Source organism: Dendrobium catenatum, unplaced genomic scaffold (assembly GCF_001605985.2).
Source record: "Dendrobium catenatum unplaced genomic scaffold, ASM160598v2 fragScaff_scaffold_669, whole genome shotgun sequence".
NCBI lineage: Eukaryota > Viridiplantae > Streptophyta > Magnoliopsida > Asparagales > Orchidaceae > Dendrobium > Dendrobium catenatum.
In genome coordinates, this window is record NW_021319131.1 from 324,389 (window position 1) to 337,588 (window position 13,200).

The 13,200-nt window shown below is 32.6% G+C and overlaps 1 protein-coding gene across 1 annotated transcript in view; it reads left to right on the forward strand.

The window, feature by feature from the left end:
* The first annotated feature begins 2,738 nt into the window (after positions 1–2,738).
* Positions 2,739–13,200, forward strand: part of LOC110097708 (uncharacterized ATP-dependent helicase YprA) — a 47,859-nt gene continuing 37,397 nt past the window's right edge. The window contains exons 1-2 of the mRNA XM_028695723.1: positions 2,739–2,785; positions 2,877–2,940. Of these exons, the coding sequence (XP_028551556.1) occupies positions 2,739–2,785; positions 2,877–2,940 (111 nt within the window). The remainder of the gene's footprint in view (positions 2,786–2,876; positions 2,941–13,200) is intronic.

The following is a 13,200-nucleotide window of genomic DNA, read 5'->3' on the forward strand; positions in this document are numbered from 1 at the left end:
CTCAACCTAAATAAGTATAAGTAATCAAGCTCAAGTTGCCAACAATTTGCTTTGATTCAAGACAAATCTAACATGGTGGTGTAAGTGAGTCAAGCCGACTAATTATGAGTCGGCTCGGGCTCAGCTCAATAATTAGCTCATGAGCTAAGCCTGATGATCTAATTAGTCAAGGTTGCGCCAATCCCATCTCAACTCATAAGCTGGCGAGCAAGCTCGTTTAAAAAATATTAATATAAAATTTACTTAAAATATATAAAAATTCAAAAATTTAAGTAAGAAATTATTAAAAAATATTTGAACATTATACCTCAGTTTCTTATATTAAATAATAATATATTATTTTCTTATAATTTTTTTTTATCATTTTATTATAATAATTGCTTAAATCATATTCATTTTCTCTTTCATAATAAATGAGTCGGCTCAAACCCGTCGAATAAAGCTCGAGCTCCAGCTCGAACTCGATTAATTAATCAAGCTCAAGGTCAAGCCAAGGGTGACTCTAACTTGGCTCGACTCATTTACACCCCTAACCTATGTAGCTATATACATAGGCTGCACCACTTAACACATACATCATTAATGCTTGGTAACGGTGTGCAAAGATACTCAAAAAATTGGCTCAAACTGAACAAAACAATTTGGGTCGGTTCTCACAAGTCATAGTTCAAATCTGGCTCCTAAAATATTTAGAACCAATTTGCTAGTCTGGTAACCAAGAATTAAACTAAACCTAAGCCTAAACGTTAAGGGAAATGTATTTCAAAAACTTCAATAGAAAACTCACATGCGCAAACCTATCATTAATAACTTGCTATAAATATATCGTTTACACTATTTTTAATTTAATGGTTGAACTCAAATGACTTGAAACAGTAGCATTTACATTATTAAAGTGCAAGCTACTAATTTTGTTTAATAAAGATGTAATCGTTACATAATTATTGAGATTAAAATGTTGAAATTTAATAATATAAGATAAGACTAAATAAAAGTTGAAGCAACCTTCCTCTTTCAAAGACACAAATCAAATTAGAATAATGTTAATCTCACGAATATTAATTGGATTAAAAATTTGAACCGGAAGCAAACCAAAAATTCAGAATTGGATTTGGTTTTGGTTCGGTTATTAAGTAATTTGATTCAGTTCTAATCCAAGTAACATTGGAGCTCAATTATGTTTGTTTACGTACCAATTTCAAACATCTATAGATCCAATCAAAGTCAAAGTCAAACTAATTCACATGAAATCAATCCAAGTCAAGATAGGCTCGCCAAAGCCTACAAAGACTTGACCCAAGCGGCAGTGAATAAGACCTGACCCAAGCAGACAACCGTCCTAACTCAAGTCAGGTCATTGACTTCCTTAGACCAACTAAGCAATATGATATTATGAGTTTACCAACAAATATACACGTGTGTATTTAAGCCGTACAATTTCATAGCCTTATCATTATTTTACAGCCATATATGTAGCCAATTCAATGGCTCGTGAAGCCCTAGCCAAAACCCACAAATAGAGGGTCAAAAATGGATCTGTATCGCACTATGCTCTACTTCACCTTGTGTTATAACCAACTCTGGCTTTGATGTGATCCTGAGCATTTTAATATAACTATTGAACTCACAAATACTATATGTTTATACTATGTAATAGTAAAGGGATAGCAGATGATATAGTTCTTTTCCTATGTTACTCTTCTCTTATTCTCTCTGGTTTTTTTGCTTCTCCTATTCTTGCAGGTTAAAGTATTCATTATGGTATCAAAGATCTTGAGTTTCTAAAGCTTTTTTTTTTTCTTTCTTATCTGCTCTCATGGTGAGCAACAAATCTTCCTCTACGGCTTCCACTTTGTTGTCACAGACCACGGTAGAAATATCTTTTCCCGCACAGCTCAAATTCTTAATGTTAAAAGTCAAGACGGTTCTCAATGTTCAGCTAAGAACCAACAATTCCCCCATTTTGTGGTCCCAAATTTTCAAGCTATTTGCAGGTAATCGTTTCACATGTTATTTATATGGTTCTACTACAAAACCTCCCAATCAAGTTCTACTCTCAGATAACTCTCTTACAGTTCATAATGCCTACCATAAATGGATGCATATTGACCAATACCTTGCTTCAGCACGCTTCTCTATAATTTCCTCAACTCTCCTACATTATGCATTCAACCTTGAATCATGTAAGGATATTTGGCTCGTGTTAAACTATCGTTTACAATCTCTAAACAAATTTCGCGTGCTTCAAACTGAGCTTCATCAGCTTCAAATGTGTGATAAAACCATGATGTAATATCTCTCTGAAATCAAGAAATAGGAAGATGATCATATTACAGCAGTCAGTTCTACCATAGAACCTTTAGATATAATCCTCTACACTCTTAATGGATTGTCTCCATCATATAACGCATTAAAAATTGCAATACATACCAAACTACACCCAATCGGTTTGACTTATATGCCTTTGCACTGAAAAAGTTAATATCACAGTTTATCAAGTTTCATAGCACAATTCAGTCACTCAGATAGATTTTTCCTTCATAATTGCAACCTTCTGTGGTCTCTCTCATGGTCATGCTCATGGAAGATTTAATAATGCGCATGGGGGCTGCTCATTTCAGTCACTGGTTCTTGGTGGACAACATTTGTTTGCCTCTGTCAAATACTAAATTTGTGTAAAACCTAGCCACTCAGTTACTTTTTACTAGCACCATATGAACCACTCCTATCAACTGTCTATGCCACAAGTTCTGTCGGCTCATGAAGATGCTTCAACTGCTGATTGGTTCTTGGATTTGGGTGCATCCAATCACCTCACGTTGGATGCCTCTTAACTTCGGTCATCTCCTTGTTACTTTGGTAACTCATATGTGCAGGTTGGAAATGGCCATCACCTTCTTATTGCTCATTCTAGCAAAGGAATTTTACCTACACCATCTTGTAAGCTTCCTCTACCTACATTCTTCATGTTCCCCATGTCAACCATAACCTTCTTTCAGTTCATCATCTCATTCATGATAATCCTTATTATATATTATTGCACTCTAACAATTTACTATTAAGGATTCAAAGAATCATCAGATTCTACTTCAGGGTTCAGCTACCAAGGACTTTATCCTATTATGTACCTAGCTGCATACAAACTTCAACAACATATTACCTCACATGCTGCTTTAATTAGCCTACCTACAAGCTCTTCATGTTGGCATCAAAGGATTGGTCATCCATCTCCCACAACTCAAAAGCGGCTATCAAACACTCTTCTTGTCAACAAGACCTTTACTCCATGTGATTCATGAGCTCTAGGAAAGAGTCATAGACTTCCATTTAATTTAGCTTTGACTAAAACTACAAAATGTCTTGAACTTTTACACATCAATATATGAGGTCCTTTCCCAATATTATGCACACAAAATTTTAGATATTATCTTATCTTTGTAGACGATTTCACAACATATTGTTAGGTGTATCCTCTAAAACTCAAATTATATGTTTTGTCTACAATTATACAATTTAAATAATATGTGGAAAATTAATTGTAAACACCTATCAAAATGATTCAATTAGATAGAGGGGGTGAATTTCTTAATAATAAATTTCAAACTTGCTTAATTCATTTGGAATTTTGCATTGTCTTACTTGTCCATATACTCTACAATAAAACAGTGTTGCTAAATTAAAGCACTATCACCTTTTGGAAACAATGTGAGCTCCTTTATTTGAGGCAAAAATACCACATCATTACTGGGTTGACACACTTTAATGGCTGCTTACCTCATTAACCAGATACCATCCAAACCCATCCATAATACTCCCCATCATACGTTATATCAACAAAAGCCATCATAAGAGCATCTCAGTGTGTTTGGTTGCTTATGTTATCCATGTCTTCCTCTAATCAAACGTCACAAATTAAAACCACACTCTCTACCTTGTGTGTTTTTAGGATATACCACTCAATCCAAAGGTTATAAACATTTGGATCCTCTTACAGGTCATCCACATTTCCAGGCATGTCCAAATCTTTAAGAATGTCTTTCCCTTTTTAAATCCCCCATCTCAATTCCATCATTTACTCAAACAGCTTTCATTCCTCCACTCATTCTAATGCCAACCTCTGTCTTTATTATCAGAGATTCACCTGTTCACTCTACTGTCACTAGACCCCCTCATTCACCTCTCATCCCTCCCACTACATCTTCATCCCCAATTATACATTCTCCCCTACTAATATCCTTTTTAAACAACTCCACTACAATTAATCTACCACCCCAACTCATTCGCCACCCTATGGTTACTCGTCGCCAAACTGGTCACCTTAAACCAAAGAAAATATTTGATTTATACATACTATTATTCCATTATCCCCATCTTCATTCACAAAAGTTAATAAATATCATGCTTGGAGATCTGCAATGTCTGCTGAATTTTAAACTTTACAACAATAAGGAACTTGGTCTCTTGTTCCTCTAAATCCTGATCAAAACCTACTTGGCTACAAATGGTTATGCAAAACCAAGTTCAATTCAGATGGCCCTTTACTATAATTGATCTATGGTTACATAGATTACTCACAGACTTTCAGATCTAAGTTTCATCGCCTACTCTAATTTATTATGATAATGCTTCTGCCTTTTCTTTAGCAAATAACCCAGTGTTCCATGCTCGCACTAAACATGTAGAGGTTGATTATCATTTCATACGGGATTGCATCAAAGCACAATAGATCCCTGTACATCACATAGCTTCTCAAGACCAATCAACAAATATCTTCACCAAAGTATTAACTTCCACTTGATTTTTAGAACTAAGACCCAAGTTAATAATTCAAGCGCCCTTGTAAACTTGAGGGGAAGTGTTAACAGTCATGTGTATATACTCATGTGGCATGAATCACATTCTGCTAAGAAAATAGTTAGTTTTGGAAAATACAACTGTAGGTATCCTTGTTTGCTAAGATGATAAAACTAATTAAGCTTTAATATAAAGTTATGAAGCTTGTGTACAAAAGGGGAAAAAGGAATTCTTCAAAAATTTCCCATGATTAAAAAGGTCATTTGTGTTAATCATTAACAAGCTCAGATTGCCATTTCAATGTTTCCTCTTAAATATAGAAAGTGCACTAGATAACCCAAACTAAAAATGCACACTAACTTTAACTCATTTCAATATAGAGAGGTAAAGAACCATGATTATTTTTTCACCCTTCTGGTGAGGCGGAGAGCCTGGAATCCTTTCACCTTCCCCAGTGCGACGGAGTAGCCTGGTCCTTTGCACCAAAGAGGACTTCTTCCTAAAGCTTCCCTCAAGAAAAACCATAAAACATAGAGGAACTCAGGTGCAAGTTCATCAGAGCAACCATGTGGAACTCCCTCTCACACTACATTGCAACCGACAAGGATCTTCTCCCTTTTACATAAACTCCACCCTTTCTCTCCCAAATTCTAGGCTCTCTCTTCAATCTTTCTTCAGAGGAAAACACTTAAAGATTACCCAAAGGTCTATTATAATGTCTTATGAGAATACTTAAACAGAGGGCTTATAAAAACCTAAAATTTCAATTCAACCAACAAAGATCGTAGAGTACGATCACATGATTGTCCATTATGATATACAAAATTTGACATGTTAGTATTGTACAATCACCAGTTTATACAATATGCTTAATTCAAATTTTCTTGTTAGTACTGTGTGATTTGGATTTCATATAGTATAATCTATTAATATCGTACAATATGAAATAACAGTCATAGAGTATGATTAGTTCAACCAAAATACAGTTTATCCATAATGAAACCTTGGATGACCAAATGTCATCTCTGTCAATCGTATAGTACGATCAAGTTCATATAATACGATAAAAAAAAAATCAAAATTAAGTAGATTTGATTGACTAATCACAGGATGAAATTAGGCAATATTTTAAACATCTATAAGTATGATTTGGTTTATACATTATGAATAGAGCAATATTTCAAATTTAAATTTTTGCTTAATTTAACAAATGGTGGGGTTTCTAATCAAAATAGATATTCCAGTATGATGTGGTGTTCGTACTGTATGATTAGTTATATTTCAAAATTATTTTTTAGATAAATAAATTATTTTAATTAAATTTAGTAATATTAGATTTCCTAGTATGATAATGATCATATAGTATGATGTTTAAAAAATTAAAATATTTAAAATTATTTTTTCTCTCCTTGTGTGTCTACACAGTCACCAGGAAAGCATACACTCATATAGGACTTGACTAAAAATATAAAATAAATAAAGAAAAATTACAGACTCTTTCAACATAACCTATTCTACCAAATCTTAAGCCCTGAATCTTAAAATAATAGTATATGTTGCAACTGAAATATTAGTCAATATACAAATAGATATGCACTACAAATACTACAAGAAATAAAAAGATAATCAATATTATTTATTATCATCAAAAAATTAAACTCAATAGCCTAAGTTGTAATAATCTCCCTTTTTTATGATGGCAAATATTATTGGTTAAATTTGTAAACTAATATTACTTTCTCATAATTTCCCCCTCACTAAGAGAATTACATTTAAATTTTTCTAAGAAAATAAATTTAAAACTAAATAAGATATCAAAAAATACAACCAAATATATTCTCCCCCTTTTATAAGAGATACATATAAATTTTACTTGCTTGTCCTAAGTAAAATTTTAAAGATAGAAAAGAAAAAAACTAAGCCACACAGCACAAAAAGATAATAAAAAAATAAAAATATATAAAAAGAAAATATAACATACAATCATTCATAAAACATAATTATTAAAAAAATGAACAAAACAGATACTAACCTTCCGAGAGTTTTAAAGTTCTCTACCTAAAGCATGCAATGATGTCATTATCTGAGTGAACCTAGTGTAACTATTAAATATAGTCTCATAAGATTTCATATAAAAAAGTTTGTAATCATGCAATAATATGTTCAAACTAGATTGTTGGACTTCACTAGTACATTCATATGTAATGCTTAATCTATCCTAAATCCTTGCCAATGGTATAGTTAGAAACTCTCATATAATCTTCAAACTTAAGTGCATAAAAAAATAATTTAAGCCTTTAGCAATAAATTTTGCAAAGACTTGTTCTTCTGTACTCCATTCAGTAAAAGGAATATTAGTTTGAACTCCATCAATGATACGTGATGGTACATAATAACTAGTTTAAATCATATGTCACAATAAAAATTAATAGATTTAAAAACATAGACATGAAGATTTCCCAAAAATCAAAAGGAATATTATCAAAAAGTTGTGGATGAGTTATTGAATAACCTTATACACCTGCTCTAATACCATTTGAAAATTTGAGAAGGTTATAAACCCTTCATGAACAAGCCTGAGACACCCTAATATGGAAGCTATACTATCTCTTAATGCAAAATCTCTTAAACTTTTCAAGAGTTATAATATTGGAGATGATATTTTAATCAACAGAACATACTATTAACCATAGATTTTTACCAAGCAATTATCACAAAAATAAATCTATTTTAAAATTTTAGCAAATCAAAATGTGCAAAAAAATAAAATACGGGAAATAAGAAATCATAATAAATACATAAAAAAAATTATAATGATTCGGTCAAACATGGCTTATGCCCACTCCCCGAAGTCCTCTCTAAGTATTGCACTATCACTATTGTTTCTCTCCTTTAGCTCCTATAGCTAGATGAAAAAACCCTTACAAAATATATTCCACCTACCTAGTGTGGTAGAGGATCATAATTCTTTTCACCTTCCTAGTGAGGCAAAAAAATCTGTAATCCTTTTCACCCTCTTGATGAGGCAGAGAACCTATGATCCTTTTCACCCTCCTAATGACGTAGAGAACCTAGAATCATTTTTACCCTCCTATTGAGGCAGAGAACCCGAAATATTTGTTCACTCTCGTAGTGAAGGTAGAAAACCTAGAATCACTTTCACCTTCTTTGGTATGATGGAGTAGCTAGGTTCTTTGACACCAAGGAGGTCCTCTTCCCAAAGCTTCCCTCAAGACAAACTTTTACACATGGAGGAACTCATATGCAAGTTTGCCAAAGCAACCATGTAGAACTCCCTCTCACACTCCCTTATAACCCACAAGGATCTTCTCCCTCTCTAACAAACTTCATCATTTCTCTCCCAAGTTCTAGGCTCTCTCTTTAAGCTTTCTTCAAAGGAAAACACACAATGAATGCCCAAAAGATTATTACAATGTCTTATGAAAAATATTAAATAGACTACTTCAAAAAATCCTAAAAATTCAATTCAGCGGTAAAAAAATCATACAGTATATTGGCAGGATCGCCTAGTATGATACCTAAAATTTGACCTGTTAGTATTGTATGATCGCCAGTTAGTAAAGTATGCCCAATTCAATTTTTCCTGTTAGTACTATACAATTTGGATTTCATATAGTATATTATGTTCATATCATACAATACAAATAGCCATACAGTATGATTAGTTCAACCAAAATATAGTTTTTTCTAGGATGAAACCTGAGATGACCAAATAATATCTCTATTAGATATACAGTATGATCTAGTTCATACAGTACAATAAAAAAATCAAAATTAAGCCTATTCGATTGATTAATCACAAGATAAAATTATGTAATATTTTAAACATCATATAGTACTATTTGGTTTGTATAGTATGAATTGAGCAATATTTCAAATTCAAATTTTTTTCTTAATTTAACAAACAATCGTAATAAATCATCCAGTATTATGTGGTGTTTATACTATACGATTAATTATATTTTGAAATTATTATTTTAGATAAATAAAATATTTTAATTAAATTCAATAATAACATATTTTCTAGTATGATATTGATCATGCATTACAATGTACAAAAAAATTAAAATATTTAAAATTATTTTTGATCCCCTTGTGTTTGTGTATGGTCACCCGGCTAGCATATATTCTTGTATGACTTAACTCAAGAAATGTAAAATAAATAAACAAAAATTATAGACTCATTCAACATAACCTATTCTATCAAATCTTGAGCCCTGAATCTTCAAAGAATATTGCATATTATACATGAAATATTAGTCAACACACATATGCATCATAAATACTAGGATAAATAAAGAAGCAATTAATAATATTTGTTATCATCAAAAACTTAAAATTAAGGGCCTTAGTTGCAATAAAAACATTAGTGAAGTCAGTAAGGATCATGTAATTTTAAATTATTTTATTCAGTTGCAGCACTCTTTTTATTTTAGGAAGCTTATACATTCTTTTTTAGGGTATATTATTAGGGGAACCACTCTTACAGGTTTAGGCCGCACCTTTCTGATTTATACTTTCCATATTATTATTGGAGTTAGAGGAGATCCAAGTGAGGAACAACTTTTTCCTATTTATTTTCTCACTAAAAGAAAAATTGAGAGCTTTAAAAGATTAGTTTTAGAGGAAGAGGCTAAACCTAGTGAGTCTAAGTTGACTATTAGAGCCAGAAGTAGTAGGAGTGCTCAGACTCCTAAGCCCTTATGGACCTCCGAAAGAACACCGCTCGGTAGGGACAGAATGCAAAGGGTACGATCGCACCATCCCGTTGGACAAAATAGTTGCAGACCTTTGTACTCTTTGCAAGCGGACTAATGGGATGGAAAATTAAATCATATAAATAATTAACCACTAAGGATAGTATCTTTTACCTACGCATCTTGATGGGTAATAATATGCATGATATGATCAAAGTAATGAGGTCTCCCCCACCCGATACATCAATTTGAGTGGGGTTTATTTGATGTAGGATTCGATTTCTCATAGGTGTAAGCCCTCATGGTTAATTACATCTTAAGTCGAGGCCTATGAAGACTCTCGATTAAGTATTCTACATTATTCTCTCAGATGGGATTGGCTCATACAAAAGGGACTAGGAAAATTCTTACTCAAAAGAAAGTAAGGGTTCGATTTGGCTTAGTTAACATACACAGATCACATCATCATCCAAAAGAACTAAGGTGGTGAAAATAAATTGGAGAAAAATATAATATTGCACTTAGAGCATACGAGAGAGTAGGATATAGGTGGCGTCATCCATGTGATGCTGATAGGCAGGATTTATTGCCCCTGAAAGATAGAAGGCATACCCACCGATGAGGCATACTATGAGACATCGATGTTAATAACCTTCAACCCTAAATCTAGAGTAGGTTTAGTGTTCTACATATAACATTAACACCTGTGTCCTACCTAATATATTCTAGACTTATATCCTACCTGAAAAAGGAAAGCCAGCTAACCACCTAGTCATATAAAATCCATGTTGTCTAGTCTTTATGAAAGATGGGTGGGTGGCTGAGTTTTTGGAAGTTAAGGTCGGCATTTAGAGAGAGTCTTTAAGTGGCCTTGTACTTATATAGGGTGGAATATTTATAGAACTAATGTAATTAAATTTTGATTTAATTATTTTCTAATATAATACATGCTAGTTAAAAGTATCCAAATCATGAATGCTTGGAATTTTAAAAAGGCTTAAAAATAAATTTTTAGAAGACTAAACTTCCCCAGGTTAAGAACCCCATTCTCATAGGATGGATTATCTGAACTCTACCCACATGCAGGGAAGTGTCTTAAAATAAGGAAAGAGAAGATGTATTAATATTCATACGACCCCGGATGATCTCTGGCTATTCCTTAGATCATTGGCTTTTTATGTTATTTAATTCTTAAAATTTTAGATTTTTAGTTATGAGTAGAAAAATTTTTATCCCTAAAGAGCCTAGTAAAATCAATCGCACACATGCAAAAAAGAAACCTATAAAAAGTAGTCAATTTCTATGGTGCAATCAAAGTAAACACATCAATATAAATATCCACTATAGTAAAAGAAAGTCCAAAAGTTCATGGTAAGTTCCTTATAAAGTATAACCCAGGGTTTATAAAAAAGTAATGATGGTCAGGCTCCATTGACAATAACCTGGATTCTAATCCTACTGAATAATGCAAGAATTAAAAAAAAAAGACATTTCATTTTCATCTTCATCTTTAAGTCCTCCGGATCGCCCTCCTTCGATCTTCTTATGGTTCATCCTTCAAGGTATCCAAATAAAAAACAATCCCCACAAGGGGTTTTCTTTTCTCTTTGGATCCCATATATTTGAAATGCCTTATTTTTAGAGACTTTCATAACTCATTACATCAAATATAATTACATCATAAAAAAGAAAAATCTAGACTCTCTTATATAGTTATCCTAAGCAGTTATATAAAATAACCCAAGCAGTTATATATGGGAATAAAAGTACTCATGCATGCCATATTTGGCCATGCTCTTATTTTTTTTGGGCTAAGTGATTGAACAACCAATAACAAGCATATATATGATTTATTTATTATTTTTATCCCCCTTTATTAGTGTTGTATGAGCATAGCCACATGCAGAAAATTATTATTAGTATCAAGATCACCCCTGACCTATGGGTAATCAATCACACATAACATTATAAAGAAAGTACAATAATAAAGTTTATTATCATAATAATCATCATAGCAAATCAAAGCAACCAGCGCACATGTCCACATTTTTATAATCAATTGACTATCGCATGTGGAAGCTTGTTAAAGAAGGTTTTTCACCTCCATCACATGAAATTTATGGCATAAAAACTAAACTTTTATTTTTTGAATGGACTTTTATGATAGGGATTTAGGATAACTTAATGTAAAATGTTTAAACTATTTTTTCTGTACTTTAAAATTGGAAGATTACATTCATGTCTCAACTTGTACACTAATAGAGAAATATGGGATATATTATATATCACTTATGAAGGATCAAGTGAAGTTAAATACTTATTTTGTTGATAACTTACTTGGGTCCCTCATTGCTTACAAGCAAGGAGTGAACCAAAGATAATTTGATGCAGGTGAGAAAAAGAAGGAGAAAACTGTGGTGCTGAAGGTTAACGATACGGATACTGATTCATTCAGGTCTGAAACTGATGATGTTTTCTTAATCACTAAACAATTTAAAAGCTTTCTATGGAAGAAACAAAAGCACCATCAGAAATGGAATAAAATTAAGGTTAGCAAAAACTTTAAAAGTTCTTCTAATATGGTTTGTTTGGAATGCAGGAAGCCTTGACATGATAAAGTTGATTATCTTACACTTAAGGCTCACTCAAATAAGGAGAAGGGTGAGGATAAACCCAAATTTAGGAAGAACAAGAAGCGGTTTCAAATGTCATTCTAGGCAGATTCTGCATCTGACTTCTATGAGACTGAAACTGAGGAGGAGACAATAAACTTGTGCTTGATGGCGGACCTATAACTCATCTTGGTCAGTCTGACTAAGAAGAGATATGTGAACAAACCAATGATCAATTACTTGAAGTTTTTGAGAAAATTTATGCATCATATAGGAAACTTAAGAAATTGCATGCTAGCCTAAAATTAGAACTTTTAAATTTATAAAAAAAGCATGAAGTATTATTTAAATATCACTCTACACTAAATATCAATCGCATGTCATTACTTGATGAGTTTGAAGCATTAAACAAGAAGCATATTGAATTATCTGAAGCAAATAATTCCTTGAAGTCATATCATATTGAGATAAAAAAAGAGTTTAAGAAATTAGAGGAACTTTCATGGGAAATAGATAATAATGAACATCGGCTAAAAGTGAAAGTGGCTGTTTATGAATAAGAAAATAAAGCATTTAAAGTAAAACTCATAACATTTGAAAATGATAAACCATTATTGCATGCATCACACAACTTAAAAAAGAGACATAACAACTTGAGTAAATTAGTAAATCATTTTCCTGGTGTTAGATAATTTTTATGTGGCATGCTAGGACGTATTTCACATATTTGTACTATTCACTATAGTACACATTGGATGTGGAGACCCAAATTCCATGATTCACAGCATAGCATACATACATTACATTCTTCCTTCTATCAGAAGGGATCCAAACTTATTTGGATTCCTAAATCTTATGTATGATGATTTTAAAGGTGTGCTCTCACCAAAGACCTCATGAGAACAAGTGGTACCTATATAGTAGATGCTCAAGACACATGACTAGAGATGACAATCAATTCATTTCGCTGGAGGCCAAGGCTGGAGGTAAGGTCACTCTTATAGACAACACCACTAGGAAAGTGGTAGGTGCATGTATATGTGGGTCTCCGAAAGGGTTCCGCTCGTGTGGTTCGA